At 34.4% G+C, this 20,531-nt stretch overlaps 2 protein-coding genes and 2 pseudogenes across 2 annotated transcripts; 2 read left to right on the top strand and 2 right to left on the bottom strand.

Moving 5' to 3' along the window:
* The first annotated feature begins 1,321 nt into the window (after positions 1-1,321).
* LOC18055254 (receptor-like protein EIX1) lies at positions 1,322-5,141 on the top strand. The gene is made up of 3 exons (XM_024177855.1): positions 1,322-2,138; positions 2,998-4,234; positions 4,523-5,141. The coding sequence occupies exons 1-3, from the start codon at positions 1,322-1,324 to the stop codon at positions 5,139-5,141; spliced, it is 2,673 nt and encodes an 890-aa protein (XP_024033623.1).
* Positions 5,142-6,070: 929 nt separating this feature from the next.
* LOC18055255 (F-box/LRR-repeat protein At3g58900) lies at positions 6,071-8,708 on the bottom strand. Its single transcript, XM_006452194.2, has 3 exons — positions 7,494-8,708; positions 6,789-6,953; positions 6,071-6,367 (listed from the first exon to the last, which is right to left on the bottom strand). Exons 1-3 carry the CDS (start codon positions 8,460-8,462, stop codon positions 6,071-6,073), a joined length of 1,431 nt encoding a protein of 476 aa, XP_006452257.2. The 5' UTR covers positions 8,463-8,708.
* Positions 8,709-8,909: 201 nt separating this feature from the next.
* Positions 8,910-11,994, bottom strand: LOC18055256 (annotated as a pseudogene).
* A 3,690-nt stretch (positions 11,995-15,684) lies between these two features.
* Positions 15,685-19,287, top strand: LOC18055258 (annotated as a pseudogene).
* The last annotated feature ends 1,244 nt before the right edge of the window (positions 19,288-20,531 follow it).

Consider the following 20,531-nt stretch of genomic DNA (forward strand, 5'->3'; position numbering starts at 1 on the left):
TTTACTTTATCTTAAAATCGAAATAAAAATTACGAGATTGTTATAATTACTGAAAAGTCCTTAATTACCTATTGTGATAATTATTATTTTGCTTCAATTATGGTTGTTGTTGTTTAAAAATATTATTATTATTATTATTATTATTATTAATTATTGTTAATAATAATAATATTAATGTTTACGTTAATATTAATTAATTAAATGTTTTTTATCATTAAAATAATAATAATAATCAACATCATCATCAGAACCGGCAGTTATTGGGGACGGGACGGCTACTGTTGGTTGTTGCCCAAACAAAGTTGACGTGATGGCCAATCGGTGGCCAGCTGCTACTCCATTGACAATGACCAACGGTGACGATGAGGGTGTTGTGCTTTCGACAGCGACGTTTGGCTTTCATGGCTTCGACGAGTTTGGGGGTATGCTGTTCTTTATTTTTTGTTATTTATATTTTTTAATTTAAACTGATGGTAGTTTTGTAATACTAAAAGCTTAGTATGGGTAAAATCGATACTCCTCAAAATGAGAGTCTGATTCCCACCCCTTAGGAATCAATCTCTCACTCTCCAAAATCCAATTTGATGTGGATCCCACCTAAATGATTTTTATTCTGCACCTTATTTTTTGAAGTAAATATTGTCGATTATTCCAATTCTAAATTTTGTTTTCTCAATTCAAAAAGTAAATGCATCGTAAAATTATTTTTGTGAAAAATCGTAAAGTTATTTTTGTGAAAAACCGTAAAGTTATGCTTGAGCCACTAATAATATCAAAATACTTAAAATTTTCTACTTTGTTGAACCAATAGCGATAAAATTGTCTTTGAAATTTAGATGCAAAGTAATGATCAAAGAGACCATAGGCAAATACGTGAGGACTGTTGGAGGAGGAAGCTAGAGTGCGATGGTATGAAAGTAGAAAGTATTCGTAGTAAGAGAATATGGTTAGAGGAAGTAGTTGAGAATTGAGAAAAGATAGGACTTAAAGCCCTTATGGTTTAACTTTAACTTATTTTATTAAAATTTTCCGGTTCACACTTTCACAATTGAGCAAATGCTTCAACTTATAGTGCACGTCACCGACATTACAAATGCATTTTATCTAACTATTTTTTGACCACTCAATTAAACTAACTTATTTTTCTACCACATAAATTTTTCACTAGCTAATTTCCAACCAAAATTACTCTCTAGATATTTAGCGCTTAGCTCTTGAAGATTTACAAATTAATATTTCAAGAAGGACGCTATAAATAGCAGGCTGTATATTGAAGCGTTCTCTCAACCACATGAATTTCTATTTTCTATTGAAACCAATAATGAAACTTGCTGTTGCCCTTCTTTTACTAGAGTTGCTTGCTCTAGCAAATATCAAAATTGGCTATTGCAATGGAAGCGCTTATATTGGTTGTATTCAAAGTGAAAGAGAAGCGCTGTTAAGGTTCAAGCAAGATCTCAAAGATCCCGCGAACCGGCTGGCCTTATGGAGTGATGGGAATTGTTGCACTTGGGCTGGTGTTGTCTGCAACGACTCGACAGGCCATGTCCTAGAGCTCCGCCTCGGAAATCCTTTTCTGCATGATGATGAACCTTTTTGGCTTGAAGATTATAAGGACGAGACGTCAAAGTTGATTGGTAAGATAAATCCATCTCTGCTTGATCTGAAGCATTTGGTTTACTTGGAATTGAGCAACAATAATTTTGAAAAAGCTCAGCTTCCTGTATTCCTTGGTTCCATGGGGAGTTTAAGACACATTGATCTCTCCAGAGCAGAATTTACGGGAATGATTCCTTACCAGCTCGGGAACCTTTCTAATCTCCAATATCTTGATCTCAGTAGTCAAATCCCTTTGTCTTTTTTATATTTGGAAAACTTTTCCTGGTTATCTGGTCTATCTTTGCTAAAGCACCTTGATTTAACTGGCGTGGATCTCAGTACAGCCTCTGACTGGTTTTTGGTGACAAACATGCTCCCTTCTTTACAAGTGTTAAAATTGTCAGCTTGCAGCCTCCATAACAGCTTGCCCGAGCTACCTATTGCAAATTTCTCATCTCTCTACACCCTTGATCTCAGTTACAACGAGTTTGATAACACTTTGGTTCCTAGTTGGGTTTTTGGTCTAAGTCATTTATGCTGCGTTTACTTTTTGGATTGGAGTGGGAATCTTGAGGAGTGGGAATCCTGAGGAGTGGGAATTCTTGGATTAGGAGTGTGGAGTGGGAGTGAGAGTAGGGTGTTTACTTAGACTAAATGAAAGTATGGATTGTCAATCAGAATCCTAATTATTTGTTTACTTTGTCTTGGATTGGGAGTAAATTGTTTTAATTTATAATTTTATCCTTATGTACAGAATTATAATTTGTAATTAAAAAATTAATAAAAAATATATTTAGAAAATAAAATAAATATTTTATTATATTTATAAATTAATAATAATTACTAATATTCTTAATTATATAAATCATAATTTTTTATTAATTTTAATTTAAATTATGTGAATAAAAATTATTAATAATAGCAACACAAATGAAATATTATTATTGATAATATAGTACAAAATTAATATTTTTTTAGAATAAAATATTTATTATTATTAAATAAATAATTAATTAATATTTATTAAAATTAATGTTTAATATTATTAATTTAAATATAATATTTATTTATTTTTATTTTATTAAATTTAATAAAATAAATATGATATAATTATTATTTTTAATAAATATGATATTATTTATTTTATTAAATATTATTTATTTATTTATTTATTTATTTTTATAAGGATAAAATGGGAAGAGGGGGGAGTGTATTCTCACTCCCACCTCCTCCCATGGGAGTGGGAATCTCACTCCCCACTCTAAAATTAAGTGGGACCCACAAATTCCCACTTCCACTCCCCCTTTTTTAAGGTAAGTAAACACTGGAGTGGGAGGAATCCACACTCTACACTCCCACTCCAGAAAGTAAACACTATCTTAATCTTTCTTGATCTAGGTTTTAATTCCTTTGGAGGTCCAATCCCTGATGGACTTCAAAACTTGACTTCTCTTGAACATCTTGATTTGCGTTCCAACAATTTCATTTCTTCGATTCCCACCTGGTTGCATAAATTCACCCGTCTTGAGTACCTTTCACTTCGTGGCAATAGATTAGAAGGCCAGATTTCTAGCGTTGTAGGAAATTTGAGTAGTACTATCAAATCACTCAATCTCGATTACAGTGAAGTTCAAGGGAAAATTCCAACCTCAATTGCAAGACTTTGTAACTTGAGGTCAATCTCTATAATAGGTGTCAAGTTGAGTCAAGACATATCCCAAATCATAGATATTTTCTCAGGATGTGTTTCAGATGTGATAGAGATTGTTGACTTACGCGATAATAAACTCTCGAATCAACTGATCAATGAACTTGGGCAATTTAAAAGTCTACAAGGTCTTTTACTGGGTGACAACATGATTTCTGGTCATATTCCATCTTCTCTGGGAAAACTTTCATCCTTGCAAGCTGTCAGTCTTTCAAATAACAAATTGAACGGAACTCTTTCTGAAATTCATTTTGCCAATCTCACAAGTTTGTTAGCTTTTTATGTTTCTGGAAATTCATTAACTCTCAAAGTCAGTCCTGACTGGGTTCCTCCTTTTAAAAAGATCAAATCACTAGACTTAGGTTCTTGTAATTTAGGCCCTCAGTTTCCATCTTGGATTAATTCACTAGAGCATTTGCTTTATCTAGATATGTCCAACTCAGGAATTTTAGGTACCATACCCAGTAGGTTTTTTAAATCTATACCCCGTAGATTAAAGCATTTCAATCTCTCTCACAACCATATCTACGGGGAAATTCCTAGTTTATCTGAGGCTACTCAACTGGAGTCTGTTGACTTGAACTCGAATAGTTTATCTGGTCCAATACCTTTTATTCCCTTCAACATACGTTTACTTGATTTGTCCAACAATGCTTTAGCTGGATCCCTGTTCCATTTCTTGTGTTCTGAGAGAAATGAAGCGAAGCATTCGATGGAATTTCTCATCCTTGCGAACAATTCTTTGTCTGGAGAATTACCTGATTGTTGGATGAATTTGCAACATTTGTCGGTCCTGAAGTTAGGTAACAATGCGTTTACTGGTGCCCTTCCAGCCTCAATGGGAAGTTTAACTTCGCTCCACTCGTTGCAGCTTGACCACAACAATCTTTCTGGGCCAATACCTGCATCACTTCAAAATTGTGCAAAGTTAGTAGTCTTTGACATTGGTGAAAATGGGTTCTCTTGAAATATTCCAGCATGGATTGGAGAAAAGCTTTTAATAATGATCCTCCGCCTTCGAACAAACAAATTCCACGGCCATATACCAGCCGAGCTTTGTCGTCTAACTTCTCTACATATCTTAGACCTCTCTCATAATAATTTTTCTGGAACTATACCGAGATGTATCAATAACGTCACAGCCATGATGAACCAGAGCAATTCTATGGAGACTGATTTAGAATATTATACCTTTAGTATTCACTTTATCATTAGGTTCATCGAGAATGTATTGGTCGTGATGAAAGGAAGAGAGCTGGAGTATAATACCATGCTTAAATTGGTAAGATGTATGGATCTGTCTGGAAATAATCTTTCAGGAGACATTCCGGAAGAAATGACAAATCTTGTAGCATTGCAATCACTGAATTTGTCACACAATTTTCTTACTGGAAAAATTCCTGAGAACGTGGGCGCCATGAGGTCATTGGAGTCCATTGATTTCTCTGGAAACCTTCTTTCTGGTCGAATCCCACAAAGCATTTCAAGTTTGACGTTTCTGAGTCACTTGAACTTGTCTGATAACAACTTGACCGGAAAAATTCCTTTGGGCACTCAACTGCAAGGCTTTAACGCGTCCTGTTTTGCTGGAAACAATCTTTGTGGCGCTCCACTTCCCAAGAATTGCACAGATCAGAATGTTCCGATACCAGCTGAAAATGAAAATGGCGGTGAAGATGAAGACGAAATGGGCTATTGGTTATATGTGAGCACGGCATTTGGATTTGTGGTGGGATTTTGGTGTGTAATTGGCCCTTTGTTGATCAACAGAAGATGGAGGTACAAATATTGTCATTTCTTGGATCGCATTATTGCCAAATTAGGATGTTTGTAAGAAATGTTGCTTGACTGGACTATTTTATGTAATATATTTACAGCTGTGTCTTTTCATGTATCTTGTCCAACAAATGGAGATTCGAGAATGAAATTAATGGACAGCTTTTTTCTTATATTTCATTCTAGTTCTATTCCTATTCTCTTTCCCTTGATATGTGAAAGTTCACGAAATTAATTAAATAATAATAGAATCGATTCAATAAGTGAGGATCACTTTAATATTTAGCCCTCAATATAACTCAGCGTACTATTTTGAAGCTTGAGAATGTAATATTTTATTATTTATGCTAAAAATCTATTTTATTATTTATGCTAAAAATCATTGCAGCGTTTTGTGGAACTTTTAAGGCTTAATTAATGAGATACAGTGACCATATAGCATGAAATCTCCCATGAACTTCGTTACTGGTTAGTCATTAGCCTCTGCCTCTTCCACTATTGTTTGTCGCTCAATTCTCAATCATTTTTAATTCTTAATTTTTATTGATTTTCTGGTTGAAAAACAGAGCGTGAACAATCCTGACATGTTATAGGCATGGAATTGGTATGTAGCGGATAAGCTGACCCCGTTTAAAGATCCAAGCTTTTTAGCCCCAGCAAATAATCTCATCGGGGCCTATTCCGAGATAGAGGAATTTTATTCATTGTGTGACATTAGATTGTACGTCGAATAAACGGAACAGTTTTTTTTTTTTAACCTTTTACTCATTCAACTGTATTGAATTACATTCAATTTTGCTGTGGGCTATTCTTGTCAGTGAGTAATTGCAATCAAAACAGAACATAGGACCAGCCAGTGCGATATTCTTCCAGTTCTCATTAGGAAAACTACTAAAACACATGTATACATATGCATAAATATGAATCCACAACATTCTTTCGAATAAGAATGTTTTTTCTTCAAATATTTTCTTTTGTGTTTCTTGTTCACAACCCAAAATGATCAAACCATTCGTAAAAAGGCTCAAGAAATTCCAGTGCAGCAGTTGGAGACAGTCTAGGAAACTCCTTTACCTGTCTGCTAATCTTGATGGGATACTTAACACCTGAATATCCCCAGGTAATGCTCATTTTCTGCAATACTTGTCCACACTTTAATATAAACCTTACCAACTCTAGTTGATTCTCGTTACCGTAAAACTCCAATATCTCAACCGTTTTGAGATGATGTGTCAGACATGGAATACCCTTATCTGGTATTTTCCAGAGATCACCATCTTTAAACTGTCACAGTGAAAACAAATAAAATATCAATGCCAAAAGTAAGGAAGTCATTCTGACAAAACAGGTTATATGCCAATCAGGTTTTATGCCAAACAACACTCCAAAATCCAAGTGCTGACCAGGCGAAAATAAATATTCCAAAATTAGCCGATCAATTGGATGGATCCAATTCCATAAGAAACTAATTCTCAGCTAATGTTCACACATTCTTCTGTGCAAACATGACCTAAGCTGTGGTAATCATCAGGATGCTATCTTCATGGGATAGGCCCAAGGAGGCACTCAATTTTTTGCATGTGAGTACTCGCATGCTTATAAGTGTATTATCTTCAGTTTGAACCACAACATTGCCAAATCCAATTAACATTAAACAAGATTAATTACGCCTAACTGGAGCAATAATTCTAGGTATTGAAATTACCCAATCAAAATATATTGCAAGTGCTTCAAGATTGGGAGAGCAGTTGAGCAAGTTGATTGTTGATTGTATGGTCTGGTCAAATGGGCCAACAATCAGCTTTAAAGACTTCAAATTATACAATGGAGAGAAGAAGCAATCCGGCTTAGCAAATACAACATTGAGAAGCTGCAGGTAGCACATAAAAAGAAATGATAAACCATAAGGATCGGGATTCCGAGATAATCACAAGCAAAATTCAACTATGTACCAATGATATTCATAAAGAGTCGTGACTTACATTTGAGTCTCAGTAAGCAACAAAAAAGAGTTTTGCTTACAAGTTGGCTTGGCAATGGTAAGAGCTAAGAACATCAACTAATGCTTTCAATGTTCATAGCATACAAATGTTCTACATAAGGCTCATAAAAAGAAAAATTGAAAGAGTGAGGCGGTAGGAAAAATAGAAAAAGAAAATAGGCACAATTAGAAAGACAGGTCTGCAACTAGCAAATATCAAATGATACAATTACATCCTAATTATATTTATAGTACACAAGTGATATGTCAAACATATATCAAATTCCACAAACGGCTTACAAGATCACAGTTATTTAAAGCAAACTAGACTCCATTGAAACCAGTTGCATTGTCAAATGTAAACGGTCAACAAAATCACCAAACAAGAAACCAAATAGTAGCACATATAAGGAGAGCATAGATTCATACCCAGGAAACAACCATATTTAGTTTCAGAACTTCAGCATTGCGAACTCCATTGAATATTTTACTCACACCATAACAAACATCATCATCACCGTCAATATCTAAGTAAATGTATGCCTTTTTTAAGGACTTTAACCCCTCAAAGGAGAACTCCAGTTCGGCTGAGCCTGAAAATTTCAAAGACAGAAGATTTGGGCAGGCAAGCTTTACCTCACAGTTGGCCAAACCTTTTGGTTCACAGAATCCAACATCATCTATGGTCAAATGCTTTAAACTGGTTGTTGAAATATCAAGAATCTTGAAATCACGGAAAAAACAAGCCGCCATATTCAAATTTTCAAGGAGTGGACAGCTTGAAATAAACTTACGGAACAAGTTAGAATCCAATAACTCAACCTTTTGCAAATCGAGGGACTTGAGCCGGGTAAAACCAGCACAAGTAGGCAGCTCTAAGACACCCTGATGGTACACTTTTTTGCCAAAATCTAACTTCAATGACACCAATGACTCACAAGTTACAAGACAAAGGGGCAACTTAATAGGTTCTTCTGAAATAATATCCAAATCAAGTACTTGCACATTTCGTTGTGCCACAGCACTTAACCATCTGTAAAGTGTATAATCATCGACACAATTGAAGCACGAAAGAAGAAATCTTTGAATATTAATGGACCCATTTTGAGACAGCAACACCCAGTTGACAAAATCTTTGAACTTCTCATTGATTTTTTCAAGTGACCATTTTTCCTGCGGATTTGACCAAATATTGTGAATATTGAAGTTCAAGTAAGGAATGGAAAGCCAGAAGCACCTCCATTTTCGCGAAACAGCGCTTGCTCTAACAACATCAATTGTGCCAAGGAACGAGAATATGTGATGAATAATGGGCTCAGGAAGATTGCTGAGTCTGTCAACATCTTCACCGCCACATCTCAATCTCGGAATTTTTGTGCTCTTAAAAGCGCCTACCATTGAACTAGAATTTTGGGTTTTTATGTTCGTATCGATCTGGGGTATCAATGGATCCACTTACTCATCCATAGATACTTTTCAAGTGGAAAGGAGATTGGGAATTCCGACGTTAGAAATGAATACGGTGGGGGGAAATTTTCCCGCCAAATTAAAAAACCCTAATTTTGGGGATTTTATAAATGGACGAATTGCCTACTTCAAACGAATAGTTGTCTTGTACTCTTGTTCTCCTTTCGTGGATCTTTAAGGCAGTAAGGCCTGTTACTTTCCTTTTCTCAAAAAAAGCATTTTATTTATTCTGTATGTTATGAAAAGTATAATATCATACCAGATCACAGTTGTATAACATACAATTAGAGTGCAAATCGACAACAATTTGAAATAAATATTAATATCATAATTCATAAACCCTTTCAGAATTGGACAACAGAAAACTGAAAAGCTGCATAATTGGATGGTATTTTGAAGCAAAATACATTGCTGTCCTTGTAACTGGCTCTGTTTCCACTTTCCACAAATCCAAAAGAATGTTCGCTTCAAGCAAATCAAATATAGATGACAAACAAAGTTACTCTCACATATATCATATTTCCATCATAAGTCAATCATCTTAATATTTCACAGAAGTCAAAAGATGATTTAGGCTGAAGGAATTTCAGTATAACACTCGAAGATGATCTCGGAAACTTCATTATCCTCGAGATGATCTCCCTACGATTGTAGACATCTTCCAACCAACTAATCCTCAATTTTTGTAACACGTGTCCATTCTTTAGAAGAAATCTCACCAACTCAAGTTCATATTCATGACCTTTAAATTCAACTAAATCAACCGTCTTGAGATGACATGTCAAACACAAAATAGCCTTGTTAGATATTTTCCACTCATCAAAGTATTCATCCTGTAAAGAGAAAATGGATAGGATGTAGGTAAGTAATGCAAGGAAATAAATCTGAACAACAATAATTTTTTAAAGCAAATAATAGGGTAAGATAAGACTTAAGTATTAAAAGGTAAATCATCTTAATTGGCAAAACATAATATTCTCAGTTGGCGGAGCCACCCTGCTGAGTCTAATTTTTTTTAAGAAACCATTTCTTTTTAATTTCAACAAAAAAATTATTTGCTCCAATTCAATTTTTATTTGTTCCAGCCGGCTTTAAATAATATACAAAAAAGTAGGCTCAAAGACTCAAACTCACAATAGATGAGTATGTTAAATCCAAAATGCATTGCAAACAATAAGTAAAATCAAATTCTTCTAAGTAAATTAAATTTACCCTCACTCGGTTTAAGGTCAGGCTATGCCATTGCACATATGCCCTTTCTTGTTATGGTAACACAACAAAAGAGCATCAAGATTAACTTTTACCATCACGCTTTATCAGACCTACTTTGAAAGTATTGTATTAATTGAAAGCAAGCCTGGTGACAATTTAAAAAGATTAAACTCCTAGTACATAGATGAGATTTATGATAAAATAAGTGGGTAGGAGAAACTGTGTCTAACAAATGAACAAACTTAGGTGTTGAGATTACCGCATCAAAATATATTGTAAGAGCTTCAAGGTTTGGAGAGCGGTTGAGCAATCTAATTATTAACGGCACGGTCCATTCAGCCATAGTCACGCAAAGTATTAAAGACTTCAAATTATTGAATGAAGCAGAAAAATATGATCCTTCTTCAAGTGAAGCGTTCAGAATCTAGAGATCCACAAAAAAAGAAAAAATCAAAAGAGTAAACATAGGTCAGAGGAAATGCAATAATTAAAGAGAAAACCTAACTACCGATGATTTCTGCAAATTCGAGTCACATACCAATTGGTCCAATTCTTGATATTAAGAACAAACTGATTATTCAGATTAATGTGGCATCATCATATAATGTCATTATGGCTTACAAAAGTATATTGAGTTCAATTGATGTTTATAGAGCAGATAACAAGTCATTTAATGAAAAAGATTGAAAAAATTAAAGCTGTAGACAAGTACTAATGAAGTCATGTTACAGCACAATGAAAAATATGAAAACATACCTCGTAAAGAGTACACGATAGTTTTAGAACTTCAACTCCACAAAGTCCATTAAGGATTTTGGACAAACGATGACAAATCTCTATATCCTCCATGTGCTCCCCGATAGTTTCCAAGAAAACAAAAGCATTTTGTAAAGAGTTTAAGCCCTCCAAGTTGAAGTCAGGTAATAGTAGAGCAAAAATTTTGAAAGACACAAGATTTGGGCAAGCAATCTTAAGCTTGTAGCTCCCCAATTCATCACCACCAAACTCGATGCGATCAAGTGTCAAAGACTTCAAACTAGCAGAAGAAATGTCAAGAATCCTCAAATCAGGAAAACGACATGAATCCATAATCAAATTCTCAAGGAAGGGAGAGCTTGAAATAAGTTTAAGAAAGAAACTATGGTCCAAGAACTCAACATGTTTCAAATCAAGAGATTTGAGCCGACTAAAACCAACAGAAGTAGGTGGTGGCTTTAAAACATACTTGTCAATCCCCCAACCAAAATGTAACTTCAGTGCCTCCAATGACTCACAGATTACCTCACAGCTGCGCAAACCTTTTGGTTCACTTAATAAGAACTCATCTATGGTCAGATACTTTAAACTGGTTGTTGAAATATCAAGAATCTTGAAATCACGGAAAAAACACTCTTTCATATACAAATTCTCAAGGAGAGGACAGCTTGAAAGAAACTTACGGAACAAGTTATAATCCAATACCTCAACATGTTGTAAATCAAGAGACTTTAGCCGGCTAAATCCAGCACAAGTAGGCAGATTTAAGACACCCTGGTGCTCTCGGTTGCCAAAATTTAACTTCAATGACACCAATGACTCACAAGTAACAAGGCAACGGGGCAACTTGATTGGTTCTTCTGAAATAATATCCAAATCAAGTACTTGCACATTTCGTTGTGCCACGGCATTTAACCATCTGTAAAGTGTATAATCATCGACACTATTGAAGCACGAAAGAAGAAATCTTTGAATATTAGTGGACCCGTTTTGAGACAACAATACCCAGTTGACAAAATCTTTGAACTTTTCATTGGTTGTCTGAAGCGCCTATCTTTCTAGCGGATTTGACCAAATATTGTGAATATTGAAGTTCAAGTACGGAATCGAAAGCCAGAAGTACCTCCATCTTCGCGAAACAGTGCTTGCTCTCACAACATTAATTGTCTCCAGGAACGAGAATATGTGATGGATAATGGGCTCTGGAAGATTGCTCGATCTATCGCCACCTTGGCAATCGCCGCCAATATCAGAACACACTGCGAATTTCAGAATTTTAGGGTTTTTTCGAAGAGCATTTTCCATTGAATTGAATTAATAAATTTATGGGGTTTCTGGTTAGGTTTGTATCTTGAGAGGTGGATTTGGGGGTTTCAATTGAAAAATTAGCGTGAGAATCTATTACGGCGGGAAAATAAATGATTTTCGCGCTTCTTATTTCTCTGATGAGAGTGGGCCTTACGTTCCATTGTGGACCCAATAAAAAGCAGACACCTCATCGCGGTTCGTACAAGCCATAATCACTACACTCACGGTGAACATCGTCACTGTAACTCAACAACGGTGGGAACGATAGCGGGCACTCCTCTAATGTCGTAAGTAGACCATTGAGAGTGCTGGTGCTATCAGTGGCCATATCGAAAATGAAATGTTTATTTTCCTCTTTTGAAAGATTTTTCTTTTATTAGGTCCCCAGTGATGAATAAATTATAAATATGCAGCAATATTTTTTAGGGTACTGAATGAAATTTTTATGGATTTTTTTTCCCCCAAAACTTTATTTTTTCAATTTGAACTTGGAGCTAAATTAGGGCTGATTGAGCTTGCACTATTGTTGGATGCTGCAATAATTGAGGAAGTGAAGTGAGAGAGAATAAATCCTAGAATCGCAGTATTTTATTAAATGAAAATTCCAGTTTGCGGGTGCTGGAAGATTTAGCAGCTTCTTTTGTTACTTTTGCTTAATTTTGCCCTTCTTGTTAGAGATCTACTGATGATGATTCCTTTCTTATGGGTTTGGCTTCAAGTTCAGAGTAAATTAAGTTTCAATTTTTTTTTGGGGCATTTATTTAGGAAAAAAGACGGCACTTTTACATTTAAGGGCAAAAAAATCATATAACTAATTTTCTGTTAATTCTCTTACTTGAGTGAAGATGGAAGTGGATGGGTTTAACAAAATGTAATTTTAACTGAAATTCTGCCAAAAAAAAAGTGTATTCTTAAGAAAATTAAAAAAATATGTAGTTAATGGATAATTGTCTTAAAATTATATGTGATTTTGGAAATACATCATCACCCATGAAGGAGTTTAAGTCTCTCTTTAAAAAAAAAAAATCTATGGGGAAATTCCAGATTTATTAAAAGAGTTTTGGACTTTTGGGAATAAAATGAAGAACAAAACATTATGATCCATATACTAGTAGGTATTTTAGGCCATAATGCACATGAGAACAGGATTATGGAAAAATACATTTGTGCAGTGACAACATTTGAGTCCATTTATTTCTCTGGAAATCAATTTTCCAGTCGAATCCCACAAAGCATTTTATGGTGGGCTTTTGGTGTGTAAAACTGGCCCCTTATTTATCAGCAGAGGATGGAGGTACAAATGCTTCTGGACTGGCCTTTTTGCCAACTAACATATTTGGAGCTGTGTCGTTTATGCATCTGGTTCATCAAATAGAAATTAATGTTCGATAATACTTAAAAACTCATTAATTGAGTGGCGTGATAAAGCTTAACAATGCTTTCGACATACAAAAGCAGAAGGGTCTTCTAATAATTTTCCAGCTTCATTGACAAGATAAATACATGGATAGCCGAGAATTTTGTTTTTCTTTTTTTTTTTTGGGCGAGTATTAACATGTACACATTACAACCATTAAAAAATAGAACACGATCTTCTCCTGATTTGAACACTACTGAACTTTTAAGAATTTTTTATCATGTGTCTTTTATTAGTAGTGTATGGGTAAGATTTAACTTCTTCTATTTGTTTATTTATTAACAACCAATCAATAATTGAGTTATTTACTCATGACATGTTCAGGTCAAGAAAATTACTTATTTGCTCAATACATGCTCAGATCATGAAAAAATCCTAACTTTTAAAAAATAGCTCAGCCTATAAATGCATAGGTGAAGCATATGCCCAATTTAAACATTGAGTTGTGATGTTTGACCTTCCATTATATCTCACCAACCCCCACCAATCACTTTTTAACTAATAAACTAACTATTTTATCTTTGTATAAAATGACTTAAAATGGAAAATAGTTTTTTAGTGTTCCCGCATGATTATTTCTATTAATTTCTAATTTGGCTAATCTAATTTCATAAACCTTAATTCCTTTTAACTTTTTAAATTATATCTCTTCTCAAATATTGTATACGGGTAAAAGCTCATTTAGTCCTTAACTTTTGAAGTTAGTGTCTGTTTAATCCCTATATTTTTAAAAATACATCAAACCATCCCTAGCATTAAATTATTGACACTCTTGTCATTATATTTTGTCCCTTTTAACTTATTTTCAAAATATTACCCTATTATAATAATTTTTTTAGACATTATTAAAAAGAAAAAATAAATTATCAGTTTAACACCAAAAAATAAAATAAAATATATATTAATTTTTGTGAAACACTCTCCTGAGTTAAAATATTAATTTTTCTAAAAAAATTGATAATTAAATTTTTTACAATATTAATTTTTTAGACATACGTGTTACGTGAGCTTCCACAAAAATTAATATATATTTTATTTTATTTTTGAGTTTAATTTGATAATCTATTTTTTTATTAATATCCAAAAAAGAAATAATATTGTAAGAGTGTAATATTATAAAAGCAAGTTAAAAAGAATAATAAATAATGGCATGAGTGTCAATATTTAGCAGCAGGGACGTTTTGAGATGTTTTTAAAAATATAGGGACTAAATGGATACTAACTTCATAATATAAGGACTAAACAAGATTTTATCCTGGTGTATACTCTACTTTTGTAATTATGGAAGAAATTAATTTACAGTACTCAATAGAAGATAATGAAGAAGTATCAAATCTTCTTTTATAATTATAGCAACCATGGATAAAATATTTGAAAAGAAAAATAGAGATTATAGTGATTTTGAGATTTTTTTAAATTTTAAAATAGATTTTTATAAGTTTTATATAGTGGATCTTTGGAAAAAAAAATAAAAATTATAATAAAGGTAAATTTAGGATTAGACAAGGCATGTTAAGAAATGAAGATTAATTTAAAATTTTTAATAGGATTAACTAAAGAGTGAAGGTTGGTGAGATATAATAAATAGGTCAAATATCATCATTCTTAAAAAATTTAAAAAGATATCCTCACAATAAATGGGAAGGCCCCCCCCAACTCACGAACTTCAGAATAAGGCAACAACGTGCTCACCGCTTTTATCATTGTCATTAATGTTCCCATCTAAATCGCTTCCCCACATCCTCACCATATCACGAGTTGAATTTTCTACTATCAGTTGAAATTCCATTGTTGTCTCCAATCCAATCTTAAACTGGTTGATTCTGCATAATCTTTTTCACCAATTTTGTCTGAGGTTTAATAGCTTGAACACTCTCACACTCTTTGAGATTAACTTAGGGATAACAATAGGTCAGATATGGGTTAAATCTATTTGTTCCAAATGTAGCTTCATAGTAAAAATCTAAATTTTTATCTGCCTAAATCCATTATGGATCCATATTTTTTGCTTCATATCCGAATTTAAAAAAGGAATAAGCATCTATGTCTGCTCCAAATCTCAAAATAAAAATTTAAATCTGCTCTAAATCCGTTATGAATTCTAAAATTCAACAATAAAAGAGCAATAAATTTTTAGAATGAAAATAAAAGATTAAATTGTATTGATACCAACTAAATTATATAATTTGTCTTAAAAATCTAGTAAATATTGTAGCTTATACTTTTACACTAAAATAATTAATTAAAAAAAGATAATAAATTATCCTTCAAAAATTAACTTTGTGACAATTTTGTACTATCAAAATTTTATATTTATGCTAATTATAAGAGAAATAACTATATTATTTAAAAATTATTTCGCCAGTGTTATGAAATAAATTGTCAGATGTTATTAGTCAGCTTACAATTTAAATATTGCACGTGCGCGCTGTATAGCTTTAGAGCTGGCTAAAGCTAAAAGGAATGGCTAAATTGACTACACAACTTTTTCAGCGTAAAAACCTGTTCATCCCTTAAACGATCATTTTTCTGCAACGGTCAGATTATCTTGATCACCAAAATCACTTGCAACTTCCAAATTGGATTTGGGAGGAAAACCTGGAGGAGCAGGGGAATCATTAGCTTCATTCTTCAATTCTAAGCTTGGCGACGACGGTGAGGCGATATTAGTGTTTAATTCACGATCTTCACTCTTTACAACCATTAAATCCGTCAGAGACACGAGATTTTCTATAAACGCAGTCAAATCTTCATAAAGAAAGGCCGGTGCAATTGCAATTTGAATGCCTCTAGCTAAACGCGCAGCTAAAGGAATAACAGATTTTCACAATTGTACGATCAGGGCTACACAGACCTTGACAATCATAATACAACAAAGGCTGCGAATTCGACTTGACTTTTTGCTATTCCAGAATTTCTTCAACCACTTAACATGCCTGCTCCTTAGCCCCTCCGGTAGGTTCTGTTTTGCTTGATTCGCTTTCGTTTCTACTTGCTTCAACTCATCAGTTCAAGAGGGCCCAAAACAGAGTATACCCTGCAAATCATCAAATCTTCTACTAGTTTTATGGTTGCTTCACCCCATGGGAAAATGAAACTTCTCGTTTTGAAATTGTATTGTGAAGCTTACCGTTGCCTGTTCATTTACGAAATTTTATAACTTCATTTACAGTTTTCTTTATGAAAGAGCTATTATTGTAGTCTTATACGGTTATGCTGTCTTCTTCTTATTGGGCGGGCCGACTAGGTATCGCTGAGGCCCACTCTCATCAGATTAAAAAGTAGCGGGAAAAGAAAATCATTCATTTCCCAGCCGTGCAAATTTCTCGGTCGGAGCTCAAATCTCTTTTACTTGAGGGGATAAGTCTTCAATTCAACCCCTAAATAATCATCCGCGACATAGAAACCTGACCAGAACACCTCCCAAATTTTAATTCAAATCAATGGAAAATTATCTTCAAAGAAGCCCTATAATTTCAAAATTGACATGCGGCGTATGTTATAATGTTGGCGGCGAAGATGGTGACAGACTCAGCAATCTTCCAGAGCCCATTATCCATCATATCTTCTCATTCCTGGAGACAATTGATGTTGTTAGAGCGAGTGCTGTTTCGCGAAAATGGAGGTACTTGTGGCTTTCAATTCCTTACTTGAACTTCAATGTTCACAATATTTGTTCAAATCCGCTAGAAAGATGGTCACTTCAAACAACCAATGAAAAGTTCAAAGATTTTGTCAACTGGGTATTGTTGTTTCAAAATGGTTCCGTTAGTATTCATAGATTTCGTCTTTCTTGCTTGAATCGCGTCGATGATTATACATTTTACAGATGGATTGCTGTTGTGGCACGATGAAACGTGCAAGTTCTTGATCTTGATATAATTTCAAACGAGCCCATTAAGTTGCCCCGTTCCCTTGTAACTTGTGAGTCATTGGTGTCATTGAAGTTAGATTTTGGCAACCGAGAGCACCAGGGTGTCTTAAATCTGCCTACCTGTGTTGGCTTTAGCCGGCTAAAGTCTCTTGATTTACAACATGTTGAGGTATTGGATTATAACTTGTTCCGTGAGTTTCTTTCAAGTTGTCCCCTCCTTGAGAACTTGTATATGAAAGAGTGTTTTTTCCACAATTTCGAGAGTCTTGATATTTCAACAACCAGTTTAAAGTATCTGACCGTAGATGAGTTTTTATTAAGTGAACCAAAAGGTTTGCGCAGCTGTAAGGTAATTTGTGAGTCATTGGAGGCACTGAAGTTACATTTTGGTCGCGAGATTGACAGGTGTGTTTTAAAGTTACCACCTACTTGTGTTGGTTTTAGTCGGCTCAAGTCGCTTGATTTAAAGAATGTCAAGTTATTGGACCATAGTTTTTTCTTAAACTTATTTCAAGTTCTCCCCTTCTTGAGAATTTGAAAATGGATTCATGTTGTTTTCCTGATTTGAAGATTCTTGACATTTCTTCCAATAGTTTGAAGTCTTTGACACTTGAGCGCATTGAGTTTGGTGGTGATGAATTGGACAACTACAAGCTTAAGATTGCTTGCTCAAATCTTGAGTCTTTCAATATTTTTGCTCCACTCTTACCTGACTTCACCTTGGAGAGCTTAAACTCTTTACAAAATGCTTTCATTTTCTTGGAAACTATCGGGGAGTACATGGAGGCTAAAGAAATTTTTCTTCGCATGTCTAAAATCCTCAATGGACTTCGTGATGTTAAAGTTCTGAAATTGTCGTGTACTCTTTACCAGGTATATTTTTATATTTTCATTGTGCTAAAGAATGACTTTATTAGAACTTGTTTACTGCTATCTTTTTTCTTTTTTCATGAAATGACTCATTCCCTGCTGTGGTGAACTTCAATTGATCTGAATATGCTTTTCTAAGCCATGATGACATTGAATGATGCCACATTAGTCTAAATAATCAATTTGTTCTTGACATCTAGAAAGGGACCAACTGATTGACTTGAGTTTATAGATATCATCAATAGTTAGATTTTGTGTTTAGTTAATTACACTTCCATTGACTTCTGATTACTCTTTTCATTTCTTTTGTGGTTCCTCCAGTTTCTGAAGGCTATACTTGAACAGCGATCCTATTTTTCTGCTTCATTCAATAATTTGAAGTCTTTAATACTTTGTGTGACAACAGCCGAATGGACTGTGCCATTAATAATTAGACTGCTCAACCGCTCTCCAAATCTTGAAGTTCTTACAATATATTTTGATTTGGTAATCTCAACGCCTAAATTTATTTGATTTGTTAGCACACATTCTTCTACCCATTTATTTTATCATATCTCTCAACTATGTACTAAAAGTTCAATCTTGTTAAAGTGTCACTAGGCTTGCAGCTTGCTTTAATTTAAGACAATACTTTCAGAGTAGGTATGATATGTTATCTTAATTTATTCCTTAGAGCTTAATAGTAGAAGTTAATCTTGATGGTCTCTTTTGTTGTTACAAGAAATAGCAGATGTGAGTTTTTTGTTTTGCAAGTTAAAAATATTTCCCTTTTCTCTTAGTCTTATATTATTACCCTATTATTTGCTATTATTCTTCTTAATATTTATTTCGTTGCATTACTTACGTATAGTCTTGTCTGTTTTCTCTTGACAGGACGAATACTATGATGATTGGGAAATACCTGACAAGGTCATTTTGTGTTTGACATGTCATCTCAAGACAGTTGAGTTAATTGATTTTAGCGGTAATGAGAATGTACTTGAGCTGGTGAGATTTCTTCTAAAGAATGGACATGTATTGCAGAAATTGAGGGTTAGTTGGTTGGAAAGGTGTGGAGAATCGTAGGGAGATCATCTCAGCGATAATGAAGTTTACTATATCATTTTCAAGTGTTGCTCTAAAATTCCTTGAGCCTAAGCCATTTCTTGACTTTTTTAACACATTTTGATGATTAGGCGCAGGAGGGAAAGTATTAAATATGTGAAAGAAACTTTGTATATTATATATATTTGCTTGAAGCAGACGTCCCTTTGAATTTGTGGTAAGTGGAAACAGTGACAATTACATTGTCAGCCATATGTTTTTTGAAATACCACTAATTATGCAGCTTTTAATTTTTTTCTGAAAGGATTTATGAACTGTAATATTCATATCCAATTCATATTCTCTGATTATGTGATTATAATTATCTAGTATGTATTATACTTTGTTCATGATACATAAACATAAATGACATGTGTAACATATGTCGTCCACGCATTCTAAAATGCGGTTTCAACATTTTGCAAGGCCTTAAAAGGTTTTGCAGTGGTAGAAAATGCAGGATCTGCGTAGCCCCAGTCAGTACAAAAATTATTTTTTTTTTTTTGAGAATAAAGTAGATCTTTCATTTAAAAGAAGCCATCAAACAAGCACAAAACATCGGCTGGGAATTCATCCCGCCAGATGACAGAACCTGAGCTTTTTAAAGCTCTTTTGACTAGAGAGTGAGCACTAGTATTACATTGTCTTGGTACATGCTGGAAATCTATCGATTGGAAGTCTTGCCTGCTGCTTTGAATTTCTGCTATCGTCCACCATATCTCTGTTTTGTTGCTGACTTTGTTGTTGGCTAAGTCAGCCACCATGCTGCAATCAGTTTCGACAATCACATTTGTGAAGCTAGCTTTGCTTGCCACCTCCATTCCCCATTGGACAGCTTTGGCTTCTGCTATCGAGACATCTCCTTGAAAATTAATGCTTTTCACAGCTGCAACTACCACTTGGCCTTGCGAGTTTCTGATCACAGCCCCTAAGCCTGCCATTTGACTCTCTGCATGCACCGCCGCATCAACATTGATTTTCAGCTTGGAACTAGGTGGTCGATTCCATCTTTGCGCCTCCTTTTCCTTTATGCTTCTTGGACTATCTTGCTCTTTAAATTGCATTGACTGATACGCGACCACAATTGCTTTGGCCTTGGCCACTGTCTCCCTTGGATTTGGCTTTTTCCCCTCAAAGAGCAATTTGTTCCTTGCGTGCCAGGTCGCCCACCAGATAGATGCAACATAATCAATCTCAGACTTGGCCCCCTTCCTCATTAGACTGTGCATAGTACTCAGCATATCATCCCTCCTTATTGACTGTACTGCAGCCTCCATATCAGTGCATCTCCATATTTTCCTAGCCAATTTGCATTCCATAAGAGCATGGAATACGTCTTCTCTTCCCTCTTTGCAGATTGTACAGATTGGTTCCTGCAGTATTTTCCTCCTCCAAAGGTTTTCGGCTGTTGGAAGGAAATTTTTGGCTGCTTTCCACACAAAAATTTTAATTTTTCCTGGCAAGTTCAGTTTCCATAGGT

Source organism: Citrus clementina, unplaced genomic scaffold (assembly GCF_000493195.1).
Source record: "Citrus clementina cultivar Clemenules unplaced genomic scaffold, Citrus_clementina_v1.0 scaffold_1, whole genome shotgun sequence".
Lineage (NCBI taxonomy): Eukaryota > Viridiplantae > Streptophyta > Magnoliopsida > Sapindales > Rutaceae > Citrus > Citrus x clementina.

What these genes read in the sequence shown, in the direction of transcription:
- LOC18055254 (XM_024177855.1), top strand. Translation starts at nt 1,322, where the DNA reads ATGAAACTTGCTGTTGCCCTTCTTTTACTAGAGTTGCTTGCTCTAGCA. An exon ending in TGGTCTAAGTCATTTATGCT is followed by an intron (nt 2,139 to 2,997) that starts GCGTTTACTTTT and finishes TTCTTGATCTAG; the next exon opens with GTTTTAATTCCTTTGGAGGT. An exon ending in TCACTTCAAAATTGTGCAAA is followed by an intron (nt 4,235 to 4,522) that starts GTTAGTAGTCTT and finishes CTTTATCATTAG; the next exon opens with GTTCATCGAGAATGTATTGG.
- LOC18055255 (XM_006452194.2), bottom strand. Translation starts at nt 8,462, where the DNA reads ATGGTAGGCGCTTTTAAGAGCACAAAAATTCCGAGATTGAGATGTGGC. An exon ending in TAAATATGGTTGTTTCCTGG is followed by an intron (nt 6,954 to 7,493) that starts GTATGAATCTAT and finishes TGCTACCTGCAG; the next exon opens with CTTCTCAATGTTGTATTTGC. An exon ending in TTGCAATATATTTTGATTGG is followed by an intron (nt 6,368 to 6,788) that starts GTAATTTCAATA and finishes TCACTGTGACAG; the next exon opens with TTTAAAGATGGTGATCTCTG.